Genomic DNA, 19880 nt, shown 5'->3' on the forward strand with positions numbered 1-19880 from the left:
GGGTAATATGAATTTCCCTATTTTAACTAGCACATCCTCCACAATTCCCCTAGGATAACGTACAGACCTATCTGCTAATTGAATCGACATCCTAGTAGGTTGAGGTTCTCCCAAGCCTAGCCTAGCATAAACAGAATACGGCATAAGATTGATACTAGCTCCAAGGTCACACAATGCATTTTCAATATTCAATTTACCAATGGAACAAGGGATTGAGAAACTCCCTGGATCTTTGAGCTTTTTAGGAAGCTGCTGCCTGTTCTGCAGTATTGAGGAACAGTCTCGATTCAGTTTGATCATGGAGATGTTCTCAAGCTTTTTCTTGTTGGACAGAATATCCTTCAAGAACTTGGCATACTTTGGCATCTGAGCTAGAGCTTCCACAAATGGAATATTGATGTGTAACTTTCTCAATGTATCAAGGATTTTGGAGTTTTCCTCTTTCAACTTTTGATTCACAAGCCTTGCTGGATAAGGAACATGTGGTACATAGGGAGGAGGTGGAATATACTTCTCCACAGGTTCCTCCTGAACTTGAATAGGCTCATGTTCTTTAGCAACCTGCCTGGTGGCCTCTGGAACAGTCTGTTCCTTAACAGTTTCAGCTTCTTTTGAGGTACCTGCAACATCAACAACTTTTTTAGTTTTAGTAAGGGTAGAGAGTTCTTTACCAGACCTCAGCGTGATAGCCATGACATCTCCTTCAAGATTAGGCTCGGTATTGCTTGGAATGACACCCTTTCCCTTGGATGAGCATGAATATGCCAATTGATGCATTTGAGTCTCCAGATTCTTGATGGAAGCCTCAGTTTGCTTCATGAACTGCATCACCATGGTTTTCAAATCTGGATCAACCTCTTCTTTAGCTTGAACAGGCTGTTTTTACTATTGCTGAGGTTGTTGTTGGTATTGCCCTCTTTGTTCCTGCTGGTACCTAGGTTGTTCTTGCTGATTTTGCTGATGGGTCCACTCAAAGTTGAGATGATTCATGGAACCAGAATTATATGTGTTTGAGTACGGATTGGGTGGATTTCTTTGATTGTACCCAACATAATGACATTGTTCTTGGTTGGCTTTGCTCGGTTTAACTCTTGGGCAATTGATATCGAGGTGTGGACCACCACAAAAGTCACATTCATCAGAAAATGAAGGTTCACTATGAATGGAAGACACATTCATCTTGCTGATTTGCTTAACAAGCTGTTCCACCTGAGTTGTCAGCTTTGAAACAACATCAGAATCTGAAATCTTCTTCCCATCACTCCTCACCGAGTGCCAATTGTAACTTGTATTGACCACCCTTTCAAAGAGATCATATAGAGCTTGCGGTTCAAGATCTTCGGGGCTACCATTTGCAATGGAACACCATAGTCTTCAAGCTATTGCTTAATCCATAGGACTTGAGCAACACAGTGTCCAGCAGCAATGTACTCAGCTTCAGTGGTAGACAAGGCTATTGACGCCTGCTTCTTGCTGAACCAGGATACAAGACAGCTTCCTAAGAAATGACATCCTCCAGAGGTGCTTTTCCATTCTAGCTTGTCTCGTCCATAGTCAGCGTCAGTGTATCCAACGAGTGTAAAACCATGAGTGTTGGGATACCATAAACCTGCGTTCACTGAGCTTTGCAAATATCTAAAGATTCTTTTTACAGCTATGTAATGAGATTCCTTAGGGTTAGATTGATATCTAGCACAGTAGCATACTGAGAACTGAATGTCCGGTCTACTTGCTGTTAAGTAAAGTAGAGAGCCTATCATACCTCGATACAATTTGCTGTCTACTGACTTACCATTCTCGTCAGCGCAGAGGACAGTGTCAGTGCCCATAAGAGTGGATATTGGCTTGCAATTTTCAAGATCATATTTCTTCAATATCTCCTTGGCATATTTAGCTTGACTGATGAAGATGCCATTTTTCCCTTGTTTGATTTGAAGTCCAAGGAAGAAGTTGAGTTCTCCCATCATTGACATCTCAAACTCAGTTTGCATTTGCTTGCTAAATTCCTTACACATTGACTCATTAGTAGCACCAAAAATAATATCATCAACATATATTTGAGCCAGCAGGGTATCTTTACCCTTTCTCTTAATGAATAAGGTTGTATCAGCTTTGCCCCTGACATAATTTCTAGTCAGCAGGAAACTGGTCAGCCTCTCATACCAAGCACGTGGTGCTTGCTTGAGGCCGTACATAGCCTTTTTGAGTTTATAAATGTGGTTTGGGAATTTAGGATCCTCAAACCCTGGAGGTTGATTAACATAATCTTCCTCGTTTATAACTCCATTAAGGAATGCACTCTTAACATCCATTTGAAACAGTTTAAAGTTCATGTAAGATGCATATGCACATAAAATTCTAATTGCCTCTAGCCTTGCCACTGGGGCAAAGGTCTCACCGTAGTCAATACCTTCTTGCTGACTATAGCCCTGAGCTACAAGTCTTGCTTTGTTTCTGACCATGTTCCCTTGTTCATCCAGCTTGTTTCGAAAGACCCATCTTGTTCCAATAGTCTTCTGACTCTTGGGATGAGGCACCAACTCCCATACATCATTCCTTCTGAATTGATCAAGCTCCTCTTGCATTGCGATCATCCAGAACTCGTCGTACTCAGCTTCAGCAAAATTCTTTGGTTCCTGAACTGAGACGAAGGCCACGTTGCTGAGGTATCTCCTGAGTTGATTTCTTGTCATCAGGGTATTCTCAGTGGCATCAAGGATTGCACTCTCTGAGTCTCCTCTTGGAATTCTTATCTCCTTTGGTAGATTTATGTCTTATGCTGTCTGTGTTTCAACAATCTCTGCAGGTGAAGACTGGTCAGTGAAAACTATATTTGGTTCACTTTTACCTTTGGTCAGCCCTTGAGGGAATGACTCAGCGGTTGTATCTTGATCAGTGGGTACTGAGTGTGGATCATCCTCGGTCAGCGGCAGATATCTTCCTGTAGGGTTAGTTTCGTCAAACTCAACATGTACTGACTCTTCTAAAACTTGAGTTCGTTTATTAAAAACTCTGTATGCTTTGCTGTTTGTTGAGTAAAGATAGCTTCATCAGCTTTTGAGTCAAACTTAGCTAGGCTATCTTTGGTGTTTAAAATAAAACATTTACAGCCAAAGGCACGAAAGTATCCAATGTTGGGCTTTCGTCCTTTCCAAAGTTCGTAGGGGGTTTTCTTTAGTATAGGTCTAACAAGAGCCCTATTAAGAATATAGCACGCTGTGTTAACAGCTTCTCCCCAAAAGTACTTTGGAAGCCTATGCTCACTCAGCATTGTCCTGGCTATTTCAACCAAGGTTCTGTTCTTCCTTTTAACAACCCCATTTTGTTGAGGCGTCCTAGGAGCAGAGAAATTATGGTCAATGCCGCTGGCTTCACAGAATTCAACAAACTGTTGGTTTTTGAATTCTCCACCATTATCACTTCGGATGTGAGCCAACTTTAGGTCTTTATCATTTTCAAGTTTTCTAACCAAATTTGAAAATGTCTCAAAGGTCTCATCCTTGCTACTCAGCAAGATGACCCAAGTGTACCGAGAGAAGTCATCTACAATGACCAAGGAAAATCTTCTTCCACCCAGACTCAGCGGCTGGACTGGACCGAAGAGATCCAAGTGTAGTAATTCTAACGGACGCTTAGTTGAGACAATATTTTTACTATGAAAAGATTGTTTGGTTTGTTTTCCAGCTTGGCAAGCGTGGCATAGTTGATCTTTTTCAAATTTAAGTTCTGGCAGTCCCTCAACCAATTGCTTTCTTGCTAATTTGGCCAGGAGGTCCATGCTTACATGACCAAGTCTCCTGTGCCATAGCCAGGAATTTTCTTCCTTTGAAACTAAGCATACAGTTTTTGAAAACTTTTTCTTCAAGTTCAGCATGAAGACATTATCAATGCGAGGGGCAGTTAAAATTAACTCATTAGTTTTACCCTCGTATATTTTACATCCATTGTCATCAAATATAACTTTTCTCCCATTATCACATAGCTGAGCTACGCTGAGTAAGTTATATTTGAGTCCGCTGACTAGGGAGACTGACTCAATAGTAGGATTACCTCCAACGGTTCCTGACCCTACTATCTTACCCTTTTTGTTGTCTCCAAAACTTACGCTTCCTCCTCATTTACGCTCAAATGTGATGAACTGAGTTTCATCACCAGTCATATGCCTCGAGCATGCGCTGTCAATATACCACATCTTTGACTTCTCAGCACATCTCAGGCTTACCTGCAATGTAACTAGTTACTCTTAGGTACCCAATTCTTTTTGGGTCCTTGCTTGTTAGGTTCAACAGGTAAAGCATCATATTTAATTTTATGGCGGCATACTTGGACAGTATGGCCATTCTTTCCACAGAAGTCACATCTGACCTTCCGTTTAGGATTTCTCACTGACTGGTCAGCACCCCAGTGCTGAGCGTGCCAACACACCTTTGTGGTGTGTCCTTTCTTCCCACAGAAGTCACACTGGACATTCTGCTGAGGATTCCATCTCTGCTCACCAGTACCTCGGTACTGAGTATTCAGAGGAATATTTCTTTTGTTTGGAACCTTTAGTTGGTTCTGGATAGTTGTGACGTCCTTTCTCAGTTTCTTAGAATATTATTGGACTTCAGAGACAGACTTATGTATGATCTCCATGTTATCATGCAAAGTTGAGTTGTCCTGAAGAAGGAATCTGAGGTCACTCAGCTTGACCTCTTCAACCTCGTCACAACGCCTGCTGAGTGCTCTAACTTTCTTATTACACTTTTTGACAAGTGTGTAGAGGTCACTCAGGGCATTTACCATTTCATTTCTGAGCTGGGGAAGTGATATTACCTCATTTGATTGCTCCTCATCGTCAGATGCAATGGAGGGGTCAGCATGCTCAGAGACGCACGGCTCAGCAAGTTCGTCAGCCATAAAACAGATCTTTGCTGACTCAGTGGCATCAGCTTCTGATGATGAAGACTCATCACTGTCGCTCCATGTTGCCACCACTGCCTTTTTGCCGTTCTTCCTTTCTTTCCTCAGCGTGGGGCAGCTTGACTTGATATGGCCAGTTTGATGACATTCAAAGCATGTAATGGGCTTTGAGTTGTCCTTCTTGTATTTGCTGTCGCTGGACTCAGCTTTATACTTATCAAACTTTCTGTAAGGCTTCTTAGAATATTTTTCATTCTTTCTGAACAGCCTTTTCATCTTCTTGTGAACATAGCCATCTCTTCATCATCTGTTGAGCTCCCATCAGTGGAGTCAGCTTTCATGACAAGAGATTTTTGCTTCTTGTCTTCAGACTTTTCCTTCACCTCGAAATTCTTCATTGAGATCTCATGGGTCAGCAATAAGCCGATGAGTTCATCATATTTGTAGGTGGTTAAGTCTTGAGCTTCCTCAACAGCAGTCTTCTTTACTTGCCAGTTTTTAGGAAGACTCCTAAGAATCTTCTTGACTTGTTCTTCCTCAGTGAAGATCTTCCCAAGTCTCTTGAGCTCATTGATGATGTTTGTAAACCTTGCATTCATGTCAGATATTCCCTCATCATCGTTCATTTCGAACAGCTCGTACAGTCTCATCTGCTGGTTCACCTTGGACTCCTTTACTTTATTGGTTCCTTCGTAGGTGACCTCCAGCTTCTTCCAGATCTCTTGCGCCGACTCACAACCTGAAATTTTATTAGATTCTGCAGCATCGAGCGCACAGTGAAGCATGTTTATAGCCGAAGCGTGATTTTGTAGCTTCTTAAGATCATCCTCTGTCCATTTGGCCTCAGCTTTAACAACTGTTTGGCCAGCCACAACTTCGACATGTACAAATAGGCCTTGGACTATGGACAGCCAGGCACTCATATTTGTAGCCTGAATGAAATTTTTCATCCTATTCTTCCAAAAGGTATAGTTAGACCCGAAGAATAGGGGAGGCCGAGTAATGGACAGCCCCTCAGGTAAGATCTGAGTTGTTTGGTTTCCTGGGAGAAACCGAGTGCTGTTTTCGCCCATAGTGGGGATCAGCTCAAGGTGGTTAAACCTTTTACAGTGAGCTTTCAGGCTCTGATACCACTTGTTGGTCCCTTATAACGTTACAAGTATAGTTCCAAGGGGGGGGGGGGTTAGGAACTATTTAAAATTTTTCTTTAGGGCAGACTTCTTTTTCTTCAAGAAAAAGGTTTTAACAGCGGCGCTGAGTGAATAGCAAGACACTGGCTTAGTCAACTGGTGACTAGGTCAGTTTCTTTACTTGAGTCAGGAGATAGCACTTAGGGTCTATTCCTGAGCTCAGATATTCAATGCGCACAACTCAGCTTGACCTCTTTACTTGGTCAGTTTTGTTTAAGCAAGCAATATATATATTAAGGAGTTTAAGGTTAGAAAGATATTACTCAGCAGATTTATCCAGGTTCGGCCTCCAAGCCTACGTCCTGTCCCCGGAACACGTTCCGAGATTTCGAATTCTCTACTGAGCTCTTTAACGGTAGAGCATCAAACCTTTTACAACTTAGAAGCTGAGTATAACAAGAGTACCTTCCTCTATACCTCTACTCACTCCTAATCTCTCGCTGAGTACTATAACCGAGTACTCAGCCTCTCCTTTCTAATCTCTAGAAATGATAAGTGTTTGTCCTAAACAACAATTGCTAAGACACCTTAGATGATTGAATAATCACTCTAGACTTTTACACGTAAGATATGAAATTTGGTGTAAGATTGCTTTGCTTTTTCTTGCAGAACTTTGAGTAGAATTTTGGTCAGCGTAATGGCTTGTTCAAGTTCTGTGTCGAATGAAGCAACTGAAGGGCTCTATTTATAGAGACGTCTGAGACATCGGTCAATTCGAATTTCGAAATAACCGTTGGAGGGAAACGGCTTCCTGTCGTTGTCACTCAGTCTTGCTCAGAGCTCTCGGCCAATCAGATTTGAGTATCTTCTGTCCTCGGTCAGTGTTGAGCAGCTTTTAGTCAGCTCGCCAGATTGTCTCTCCATTTATGGTAAGGTCAACTAGACAGCGTTCTGTGTCTTCTGAACTTTACCCAAAGTGGAAACACTTTGTCTGGAAGTTGTTCTTGCTCAGCTGCTGTCTTGTACTCTTTGTCGATTCAACTCAGCAGCTTCGTCCCGAAGTTGTTAAACGAAGGTCTTCTAGATCCTTCTTCCGCTGAGCTGCGTTTTGTACATAACGACAGCGTTTTGACATACGCGGGCCGAGTTGCCTTGAACTGTTTGACTTGGGCTTTGACTTCCGTATTACGCTTTGGGCCTTTTAATCTTTATGTCTTATAAACAATTTAACTCAACATTGAACAAACACATTAGTAGAATAAATCAAAGCATTTAAACTTAGTGTGTTTAGAATATTTTAGATTACACTTAAACAATTTTGTCAAATCAAAATTATGTGGAAAGGTGTTTCAACAACATGCCTTCAATTCTTAAGTTATCTACCTAAGTAATGATTTTAGCATTTCTTCAAAAGTAGGGTCTAAATGCAAACTTTAGCTCTTGCTTTTACAGATACAAGGGTTGTGTCCTACACCTAAACTAGTTGTCCTGCAATCTTAGATTCGGTTCTCAGCTCTTAAAGACAAATAACGAAGTTTAGATTCGAAGGAGGTTCACGGTTTTAGGTCCTAAACATGCAAAAACATACATAAAACCCGAAAACGCTAAACTAAACTAGACACGATGCAACAAAAATTTAAAAATTATACAAATTTTTGTAAGTTTGTCTACCCCTCCTCCTCACACTTAAATCATGCAATAAGTTCCAACATTGCATACAAAACCATTAAGCGCATGTGCAAAAAGTTAGGGTGGAGAAGACAACTTACTGATTTTATCGCAATCGCCAAAAACTTGATGATTTGCGGTGCCAATTTTTTTTTTTTAACTCGTTCGGGATTTAAAAATCCCGAACTGTTGCTTATTTCGGCCGAGCAGCGGGCTGGGCGGCAGCGCCCAGCGTGAGCTGGGCGGTAGTGCCCAGCGGGCTGCTGGGCGGCAGTGCCCAGCTCGGCGAGCTGGACCTCCCGGGGTGATTTTTTTTTGTCCAGCTCGCCGCGAGCTGGCAGGCAGAAGGTTCGAATAAAATATTTATTTATTTATTTTTTTTTTATTTTTTTTAAACCCGAACACTTAAAAAAAACGTAAAAGAAAACTAAACAACTAAACTAAAAGATCAATGTATAATCTAAATAAAATAAACCTGAAAAGTTTTATTAAAACTTGGGTTGCCTCCCAAGAAGCGCTACGTTATAGTCGGTGAGCTCGACATAGAATTCCCTCCTAGGTGTATGCTGACATTCGCGTTAGGAATTCAAATTCCTGAATAAATAATCCGTACATGCAAAACGGATTATCAGTTTCAAAGAATTTTATTGAAAACAAATGATCAAATTTAAATAAATTATGAAAAAGTTTAGTTTGCTCCCTTTTTGATTCTCTAGGTAGATCAAAGAGAATGAAAATTTCTGGACTTGGAGCAAAACTGAACTCTTCTATCTTTGGATTCTTTTCTAGAGGCTCAATTTCAACTGATTCTTCAATTAATATTGAAACTTTTGGTTTCTCATAATTAGGGATTAGTTCTTCATTGTTAATGGGAAAATATATTACCTGATCAACCTGACCTACCAAATTGGGTTCTTTAATTGATTCGTCCGCGGTTGAATCAACTAGGATCCCTTTTTGTATGCATAATTTTTTGATTGAGGCATACAAATCGTCAGTTTGATCTTCGTGAGTAGATAGGAAGTTAAGCAAATGCGTAACGGACTCCTTATTTCCATTGTTTCTAGCCATTTTCTCAAAAAAGAAGAATCATTAGAAATAACAATAAAAATTAAAAACAAATATTCACAAAAAGAAAAGTATAAAGTAATATATATAAACAAGTATAAACGATTATAAACAAGTATAGATTAACAAGTATAGATGATATTCACAAAGATATTCACAAAGGAATGCCTAAACTAACAAATCGACCTTTGGTTCGATATTGCAGAAGAAATAAATCCCCGACAACGGCGCCAAAAACTTGATGCGCCTCCCGTAAGAAGGCTCACTAAGGGATAAGTGTACCCCGTCGTTATCAAGTAATAAATCTGGAAAGTCCAGGTATCGAATCCACATGACTTATTTACCACAAATATCGAGCTATTTGGTCTCAGGTGTTATCTAGGCTTTGGGGGGTTTTGAGTTTGTTTGTTTAAGTTAATCTACTCCTAGGTTGAATTACGCTACTCCTAGCTAAATTATGCTAATTCTAATTAAGTTATTCTACGCCTAATTAAGTTAAACTACTCCTAATTAAGTTATACTACTCCTAGGTGATCTTTCACTAATGCAATTACCCAAAGGAACATGGTATGAACGATAATAATGAAGTTAGGTTATTAGGTCTATTGATTAAAAACCTAATCTAAGTCACTTGTATTCAAGGCGATTAACCCTACTTACCCTCCTGAAGTTCCTAGTTCGTGATTCCCTTGTAAGGCCGAAACTAGGTCTAAGGCTCAGCAATTTGGGCTTAATCAACTAAGAGGTCGTCAATCTCCTAGGATCTGACTAGGTCAGATTCAGCTTACAATATGTGCCTACTCGATTTTGGGGCTTTTGAATGAGTTAAACCAATTGAATAAAGCATAAGATAAAGATTAAACAAATAATCATAGAACAAAAGAAGAGCTAAAATATTATTAAAGGCGAAGAACAATGTCACAGGATACAATTAGCCTAGGATTCATAGACTGTATCAAAGAGTACAAACAAGGAAAGATAAAAGGAGATACGAAAATCCCTTTCAGGGAACCTGTCTACTCTGCAGCCGGCTTCATAGGTCTTAAGGACGGACCTTGAATATTCCTCGGAGAACAGCTTTGAAGGAGCTTCAATGGAGGTTGAAGAAGATGGAGGAGATGGAGAGGAATTTCAAGGGGAAAGCTAAAGTAAATTACAAATAATGAAAGATATCTAATTTACATTGAAAAAATCCTATTTATAGACGCGGTTCAGGCCCTCTTCTTGACCTATTTCGTGTCCTTATGTAGGTGGGAAGTCGTGGGACCGGTCGTGAACTCGTGGGGGCGGAATTGGTCTTTTTGACCAATTCCCGGTAATGTTACATCTTTGGGCATTTCAGGCCCTTGATAATTTTTTCCTGAACGAAAAGTAATAGCCTTCACCTGCTCTTTCGGATTTTCTTCCGTATGGCTGGGAAGACTTCCCTCTTTTCGGGATGGAATTGATTTAGCAAGTTGACCAATTTGAACCTCCAAATTATGGATGCTAGATGAGTGGTTTTTAATAAGCTGATCGAATTTATTTTCGATCCGTTTAAAACCATCGTCGTGATTACTTATTTTTCCACTGATAGCATCTATAAACTTGTCGATTTTAGAAGATAAAGTGCTAATCGTATCTCTTGACTGATTTTGATAATTAGTGGTACGATTTTGATTAGCACTAATATTATTGTTACTATTATCTTTCCAATTAAAGTTAGGATGATTCCTCCATCCAGAATTATAAGTATTAGAATAAAGATTATTAGTTTGGTTTTGCCCTTGGACAAAATTTACCTGTTCAATCTCACTCATATTTTCGTAATCCACATCCGTTTGGATTGGATTACCATTGGTATCGCGTGGTGCCATAAATTTGTCAATTTTATGCGATAAAGCAGAAAATTGGGCTTGTAGCATCGCGACTGGATCAAGTTCAACTATACCCTTAACTGATGATGAGGTTGAGGATGATGGTTTTGCCACCGGCATATGTCCACGTTCCGCGGGCCACATACTACTGTTGATTGCCATTTCCTCCAAAAGTTCTCTCGCTTGGGCTGATGTTTTCTTCATAAATAGCCCTCCCGACATAGCATCTAATGAACCCCTAGTTGTAGGATTTAGTCCATTGTAAAATGTTTGCATTAAAAGTTCAGCGGGTAATTGGTGGTGTGGGCATAAACGTTGAAGTTCTTTAAAACGTTCCCAAGTTTCATAAAGGGTCTCATTATCATTTTGAGAAAAAGATGTTAACTCCTTTATGACTCTTGCGGTTTTTGCTAAAGGAAAATATTTCGATAAAAACGCTTGGGCTAATTATTCCCAAGTGGCAAAAGTTGCGGCTGGCATAGAAGTTGACCATTCTTTGGCTCGATCCTTCAAAGTGAAAGGAAAGAGGCGAAGTTTGATTGCTTCTGCAGTCACATCTGGAATTTTAAAAGTGTCACAAATTTCTAGGAAATTTGTTAAGTGGGTGTTAGGATTTTCGTTAGGTAACCCGTAAAATATTACATTATTTTGCAACATATTAAGCAAAGCTGGCTTAATTTCAAATTGATTTGCGGTGATTCTGGGTCTAACGATACTATTGGTTACACCGGCCACACCTGGCCTAGCGTATTCCATAAGTGTTGGTGGGTCTGCCATTTTTTCTGGCTCGGTATGGGTTTTTACTGGGGTCTTATTTTTGTTTTTCTTATTTTTCTTGTTCTTCCTAATGGTTTTCTCAATTTCTGGGTCTATAGGGTCTGGTACAATGCCTGAACTTCGAGAACTGCTCATGAACCTGAAATCTTGCACGAACCGAAACTACCTACAAAACAGAATTTTGAAAAATAAATAAATTAGTAAATGAAAACTTTTAAATTATAAAAGTTAGAATAAATATGTTTAAACCTAGATTCGAAATAAAACACGAAAAATTTAAAATTTTGTCAAAATTTTTGGCGTTCCCCGGCAACGGCGCCAAAAACTTGTTGAGCGATTTCCGCAAGTGCACGGTATACGCTTGTAGTAATAAAAGATATCGAACCCACAGGGAACGCTTTTTAACTAAAACTTTATCTAATTCGGTTTAATCACGTGTTTAGGTTTAATAAAAGAAATACGTTTAATTGATTGTATTGGTTTTGGTAAATTAGGATTAGATAGAAGGATTATATCGAGTTTAGAGAACAATTCCGTTTTGGAATTTTGATTATAAAACAGATACTTCCGTAATTTGAATAAAATAGATTTTATTTTCATAAAGCAAAGTTAACAACTTTAACTTTGTGAGATTATGGACATGTAACAATATAATAATTTACTCAATTAAATGGCTTCGAACCATAGAAATCCCTCTAGCGTAGAGACGATTCCTACCTTAATCAAACTAGTGTTTTACTTCTGATAAGCCGCGATCAGCGATCATGTCATCCATAAAAACTAAATTTGTTAAGTGTTCAACAAAGTTCTTATAAGAATAAGATGGAATAGAACGTTTTAATAAAAACACCAATATATCATTTTGAAAATCATTTTGTCAGAACAATATCAAAATAACAACAGCAAGAATATATTGAATAAATAAGTATATCATTAATTGAAATGTGAATTTTCACAAGTTAACAGAGAAGTAGAAACTTGGATAGCATTGTAACGAAGACTTTGAGATCCGGGTCGTCAATCTTTCTCTCAAACTTCGTAGGCTCGTCAAACCATATGCGCTTCAGCCGTCAATTCTTCTCGCTGGATCTTTGGAATAGAGACTGGTCTCGTCCACTATCAGAATGAAAACTAAACTAATACTGTGTTTATAACTAATCTAAATACAATTCGTGTACAGCACGATTGCTTACAGAAATGAAATCTAACTTTCTGATTCTTTTCTGAATCAGAAAACTCTACATAACAACTTTCTTCTCTAATTTCTCTAACTTTTCCCAACATAACCAACCTTGATTTCTGAAATGGATCACTTATTTATAGTTGGTGAAAGGTTGTAAATGACGGGTCGTGTCTGCTGGTGAAGGATTGCTTTTATCCGAACGAACAGACGCGTTTTTACGAATTAAACATGTGTTCTGTGTGCAGGAAGACTTGCTGTCGCGACTGAGATTCTGAAAATCTCAGTCGCGACAGGGGGTATAGGGGCAAGCTTGAATACATTGTTTTCCCCCGGTCTGGCCTCCGTAAGTCGCGGCTGAGATTTAGAGAATCTCAGTCGCGACAGAGAGATGTTCTCCCTGGCGTTCGACTGTTTTTCGTCCTCCTCGGTGGCATTAACATCAACATTCTCCTCTTCTTCTTCTTCTTCATCAAATTCCTCTTCATCCTCCTCATTATCATCTTGGGCACCTAAACCTTGAGAACCCGAGGCTTCACTACTCATCGTAGCAAAAACACGTCTCGTGCGATCCGCATAAGATATAAAAGCGGGTGGTCCCAACTTCTTCAATAAATTGGCCCTTTGAAGTGCCGAGAGATCCAATGATGGTAAACCAACATGAGGCATATTTTGATAATCCGCTAATTCACCTCGAGCGCCCAAAACAATACCGGTAATCAAATTACCCATAGGCACTTGCTTATTGCGGGACTTGGAAGCTCGAACTAAATTAGTAAATATCATCTCAATACTATCAATTGTCAAACCCTTAAAAATAGCATCAAACACAACCAAATCACGAACTTGCACTTTTGAACTTTTAACCCGACCAAATAAGGAGAATGATAAAAACTTGTGAAAGAAGAATACACAATCATCCTTAATTAGCTTACTAGATGTATTCTTTGGACTAAAAACATCTAAACCGGTTAAAGAATTCCAAACCGTGTGTGAATCAAAAGGCTTTGGCTTCGAATAAAAATTGCGAGTAGGAAAACCAAACCAACGGTTCATGGCCGCATAATTAACATCATAACGAACTCCATCACTCCGAAAAGAGATAACTCCTTTCTTCTTGTCATAGGTTAGAGTAACCAAAAACTCAATAATATGCGTTTTAAAACTAGGAAAACCCATACTAGCAAATCGTTTCCAACCAAGAACGGTAAGAAATTCATCAATACGCTCGGTAAAAGAAAGAGTATCTACCGTGTCGGTGTCAAGAAAAGGCATAGCCACGAACTCTACGAGGACATTAGAAAACCGGCGATATTTGCGTCCTTCGGCTTCCGACGTGATATCGAACGGAGCGTCATATTGAACCCGTAATCTATTGATCTCGGTGGCCTTGGCTTTGTTTGCAACGGTCTTTTGTCTAGGCATATTGTTTTGGTTTGTGAAATTAGGGTGAAAATAGATGAAATTTGGGTGACATAGGTGAAAATAATATGAAAGGATGAAAGTTAGAATGAAAGAGAATGGTGGTGAATTGGGGAAGAAGATGAATAGGGTAAAAATTTATGGGGAAGATGAGTGAATCTTGTTATTGGGAAGAGAAAAGATGATTGATTGGTGTAAAAATAGGTGATATATATAGGTGTAAGTACGCTTACCCTTCCTCGCTAACCAATCTTTAATCAAAAAAATATAGGTGTAAGTAATAGGTATTGATTAGGATAGTTGAATAGGGTAGTAAATAGAGTAGGAATAGGAAAAGATGGTGAAAATTTCGCCCAATCCCGCACCTACATGTCGCAGGTCGCGACTGAGATTTTCAAAATCTCAGTCGTGACAGCAAGTAGGGAAGGGGCGAAATTTTGCCTAAAAAATTCTTCCTTCGCTGTCTCAACTGAGAATTCGAAATCTCAACTGAGATTCTGAAAAATCTGGGTAAAAGTGGGACTGTTTTTTATGATTTTAACACTTCAAAACCAATTCCTCTTAAAATTAAGTACCAAAAATATGAACATTAATCCCTGAAACTGAGATAAACAAAACTAAAAAATTAAATTAAAGGAAAACCAAAGGTTGTTCCTTAAGAAAAAAAAAAAGAAATAAACTAAACAATCAATGCACTTTTATTTATCATTTGTAAACAATACCATAATATACATCTACATAGAAACATTATAAAAACATAATTTACAAACAAGCACTCATATATATATTAAAAACAACAAACAGAAACACAAAAAAATATATATATATATCCCTAACTAAATTACAGACGACGTGCATTGGCCCTTTTAATCTTCGTTTGAACGAAGACTTGCCTCTCTGGTGCAGAAAGGAATGTTGGACCAGAACGGAAAACTCGTTTGACAAGTCCCTCGTTCTCTAAGAACTCGTAGTCTAAAATCGGGTATGGTTCTGTATTAGTCCAAGGAACAGAAATGGTTTCCTTGGCTCCTAAAATTATTCCACATATGATGTTGGCGAACCCAATCTTCCGTTTCTTCGAACGGGAAGCAGCAAGTAACCCCTCCATCAAAATCTTTGAGGAGTTAACTGAGTTGTCTTGGAAAATGTCGCCCAACACATAAAGATCAGTATCTTTCACAACATTGCTACTGACTCGACCAAAAAGGCTATGACAGAGGAATTTGTGCAGATACAATATGGAATTAGAATTAATGGATTTGTTGAAGGCAATACGTGGATTGAATTGCCAAAATCCTGTTAGCATCCTCCATATATCTCTAGAAGTCATATCCCTTCCAGGATGGTGCTGAGTTGTGTCTCGGGGTGGAAATCCAAACCAATTGTGAAGTTCTGGATAGCCAAAAGTAAATACCTTCCCCTCACAACGAAAACTGAGACGAACACGTCTCTTGTTGACGAATCGAACTGTGGAGAAAAATTCCAGAACCCAATTTCCAATAATAGGAAATTTCATATGAACAAATTTTGACCAACTCAAATTAGTCAGATAGCGATCAATGTCTTCGCTTATCCCGAGTTCCTCGTTCAGAAACTCGTCCAGATACATCATGCCAAAGAACTGAGCATATCTGAATTGCGTAAAACGTTTCCCCTCGTCATGGTTATAAATGGGAAACCATGCTCCATATCTATCAGAGATATCAACTTTCTCTTTTCGAGAAGAATTTTGTTTTTGAATGTTCTTTAAAGACTTAGTCATGTTTGTGATAGAAAAGAAAAATGAAGTCTGTAGGATTTGAGAACTTGAGAAAGAAATTTAGAAAGATGAAGTAAAATGGAAGAAGTCTGATCCTACAGGAATATATAAGAACTATAAGTGAAAGGTTATGTCTGTTAGAAAGAAATAGGTGTCAAAGTGATACCTCTTCGATTTAACTGACAGAAAATTTTGAAGAAAGAAGACTGTAATCACTTACAGTTATTTCAAATGTAAAAAGACAGAAAATTTCTCAACTGAGATTTTCGGAATCTCAGCTGAGATTTCCAAATCCTGGAACATAGAAAATCTCAACTGAGATTTATGCATATATAATTTCTAAATAACACTTAACACTTAATGAAAATTTCATAACATGACTAAATTAAAATTTTAATGTGAACAAAACTCATTTGTACTTAATGATAAATATATAAAAATAAAAATTAAAGTAAATAAATTAAAAAGAAAACAATAAATTAAAAAGAAAAAGAATGAAAATAAGAAAAGCTATAAATTAAAAACATAAAAATCAAAGAAATTAATTTTTATAAAATTTATCCACGGATTCAATTGCTTGAATAGGAGCTCCGTCGAAATAAATTTTGCAACGATTACCATTGACCTTAAATCGGTCGCCATTAGACTTTTCTAGCTCCAATGTTCCGTAATCAAATGTTTGAACAACCAAAAATGGTCCAGCCCATCTAGATTTTAGCTTACCTGGAAATAATTTTAATCTAGAATTAAAAAGTAAGACCTTATCTCCAACATTAAAGTTTTTAATTTTTATTTTGGCATCATGCCACTTTTTAATTTTCTCCTTATAAATGCTCGCATTTTCGTAGGACAAATAGCGTAATTCATCCAACTCGTTTAAGTCAAACAAACGCTTTTTCCCTGCGCTCTGCAAATCATAATTAAGGGTTTTTATAGCCCAATATGCTTTATGTTCTAATTCAACCGGCAAATGACAAGCTTTACCATAGACTAATCTATAAGGTGTCATCCCGATAGGTGTTTTAAATGCAGTACGGTATGCCCATAGTGCATCGTCAAGTTTATGTGCCCAGTCTCTTCTAGAAGACGAAACTGTTTTCTCAAGTATCCATTTGAGTTCTCTATTTGAAATTTCTGCTTGACCATTCGTTTGAGGATGGTACGGTGTAGAGATACGATGGTGTACTCCGTATTTTTTCATAAGTGACTCAAAAGCTCTATTTACGAAATGGGTACCACCGTCGCTTACCATAACTCTAGGAACTCCAAATCGACAGAATATTGAATTTAAAAACTTAACAACTACTTTAGAATCATTTGTCGGGGTTGCAATTGCTTCAACCCACTTTGAAACATAATCTACGGCTACTAATATATAATTTTTGCCAAAAGAAAGAGGAAAAGGACCCATGAAATCAATTCCCCATACGTCGAAGATTTCAACTTCCAAAATGTTCTTAAGAGGCATCTCATCTCTCCTTCCTATATTCCCTGTTCTTTGACATTTATCACAGTGGAGAATAAATGAACGGACATCTTTAAACGGAGTAGGCCAAAAGAATCCGCATTCAAGTATTCTAGCTGCTGTTTTGCTTACGCTATTATGACCTCCGTAAGCGCTAGCATGACATTCTATCATTATATTGTCATATTCAAACTCACTAACACATCTCCTAAATATTCCATCGCCGCATGTTTTTAACAAGAATGGATCTTCTCAAAAATATTTCTTAACTTCTGAAAAGAATTTCTTCTTTTACTGGTAAGTCAATCCATCTGGCACAACATGTGCAGCTAAGTAATTGGCTATATCCGCATACCATGGAGTTATGACACTTTGTAATTGCATGAGATGTTCATCGGGAAAATCATCTCGAATACCTGATGTTTCACCGATGGGACCGTTTTCATCCTCAAGTCTTGACAGATGATCGACGACCAGGTTTTCAACTCCCTTTTTGTCTTTAATCTCAATGTCAAATTCTTGCAATAGTAAAACCCATCTAATAAGACATGGTTTTGCATCTTTCTTAGCAAATAAATATCGTAAAGCTACATGATCAGTATAAATAATAACTTTAGATCCTAACAAATAAGATCGGAACTTATCGCATGCAAAAACTACTGCTAACATTTCTTTTTCAGTTGTGGTGTAATTTAGTTGTGCACCGGACAATGTGTGACTCGCATAATATATAACATGAAGTTTCTTATCCTTCCTTTGACCTAATACACATCCTACAGCTAAGTCACTCGCATCACACATAATTTCGAAAGGTAGATTCCAATCGGGTTTTGATATTATTGGTGTACTGACTAAAGCCGTTTTCAAAGTATTGAAAGCTTGTAAACAATCTTTATTAAAATCAAAAGTTGAATCGTTCATAAGCAAATTAGTAAGTGGTTTGGAGATTACAGAAAAGTTCTTTATAAACCGTCTGTAAAAACCTGCATGACCTAAAAATGATCTTACTCCCTTAACAGTGGTTGGTGGGGGTAATTTTTCTATAACTGAAGTCTTTGCTCTGTCCACTTCTAAACCTTTTTCAGAAATCTTATGACCTAAAACAATTCCTTCGTCTACCATGAAATGACATTTTTCCCAATTTAATACTAAATTCGTTTCCTCACATCTAGACAATACTTTATCTAAGTTTTGTAAACACGCATCGAAAGAATCTCCATAAACTGAAAAATCATCCATGAAAACTTCCATTATGTCTTCAATGAAGTCATTAAAAATTGCTGTCATACATCGTTGAAATGTTGCTGGTGCATTACATAGACCAAAAGGCATTCTCCTATATGCAAATGTTCCGTAAGGACATGTGAAGGTTGTTTTATCTTGGTCATCCGGGTAAATGTAAATTTGAAAGAATCCGGAGTAACCGTCTAGGAAACAGTAAAATGCATGACCGGCTATCCTTTTGATCATTTGATCAATGAAAGGTAGAGGAAAATGATCTTTCCTGGTTGCTTTGTTTAGGTTCCTATAGTCTATACAAACCCTCCAACCGGTGGTGGTTCGTGTAGGTATCATTTCACCTTCATCATTTCTTACAACAGTTTTGCCTCCCTTTTTAGGTACACAATGGATTGGACTAACCCATTCACTATCCGAGATCGGATAAATGATTCCATTGTCTAAAAGTTTAGTAATCTCATTTTTTACTACTTCTTTCATGTTCGGATTTAAGCGTCTTTGCCTATTCGCTTTAGGTGGCTTATCCTCTTCTAAGTGAATTCTGTGCATTACTATACTAGGATTAATTCCTTTTAGGTCTGAAATTTTCCATCCCATACTTCCTATCCTATTTCTAACAACTTCTTTCAATTTTTCTTCTTGATCGCTTGTTAATTTGTTAGAAATAATTATAGGTAGAGAATCGCCTTCGCCTAAGAAAGCGTACCTCAAATGACTGGGTAACTCTTTAAGTTCTAATTTAGGGGGTGTTACAATTGAAGGCGGAACTGGTCCATCTTCTCTAATCAAAGGCTCTGGGTCCTTATCATCTAATTCCTCGTCTACTATAGGTTCAATTATTTCTTCACTTTGAATTACATCATTGACACATTTCTCGACTAAGTCAAGTTTCATACAAGTGAATTCCTCCATAGGGTATTTCATCGCTTTGTTCATGTTAAACTCGACCTTATCTTCTCCTATCCTTAAAACTACCTTCCCTTCCGACACATCTACTAGAGCACGTCCCGTGTTCATAAACGGTCTACCGAAAATTAAAGGGCAATTTACATCATATGCAAAGTCTAATATAACAAAATCGGCAGGAAAAATAAATTTATCGACTTTGACTAAAACATCTTCAATTATACCATACGGCCTTTTAGTGGTTTGATCCGCTAATTGCAAAACCATATTGGTACGTTTGATATCTTCTTCTAAACCTAACTTGTTAAAAATAGACAATGGCATTAAGTTTATACTTGCTCCTAAATCACAAAGACAACTTGGGAATTCAATATCTCCCAACTTACATGGAATAGTAAAACATCCGAGATCCTTGAGTTTAGTGGGCAAATTACTTGATACTATTGAACTACAGTCTTCAGTTAACGAAATGGATGAAATTCCTTCCGAACTGATTTTCTTTGAAATC

General features: G+C 38.1%; 1 protein-coding gene and 1 non-coding gene across 2 annotated transcripts in view; one reads left to right on the plus strand and one right to left on the minus strand.

Moving 5' to 3' along the window:
• Nucleotides 1–885: 885 nt before the first annotated feature.
• The window catches only part of LOC136203902 (uncharacterized), a gene marked incomplete at its 5' end in the record, with an annotated part of 38406 nt that continues 19411 nt past the window's right edge, over nt 886–19880 (minus strand). Inside the window, 3 exons of the mRNA XM_065995127.1 lie at nt 886–1345; nt 17583–17716; nt 17786–18654. Of these exons, the coding sequence (XP_065851199.1) occupies nt 886–1345; nt 17583–17716; nt 17786–18654 (1463 nt within the window). The remainder of the gene's footprint in view (nt 1346–17582; nt 17717–17785; nt 18655–19880) is intronic.
• On the plus strand, nt 10917–11023 carry LOC136204981 (small nucleolar RNA R71). Its single transcript, XR_010675791.1, has one exon. It is a non-coding gene; the product is annotated as a small nucleolar RNA R71 (small nucleolar RNA).

Source organism: Euphorbia lathyris, chromosome 8, assembly GCF_963576675.1.
Source record: "Euphorbia lathyris chromosome 8, ddEupLath1.1, whole genome shotgun sequence".
Taxonomy (NCBI): domain Eukaryota; kingdom Viridiplantae; phylum Streptophyta; class Magnoliopsida; order Malpighiales; family Euphorbiaceae; genus Euphorbia; species Euphorbia lathyris.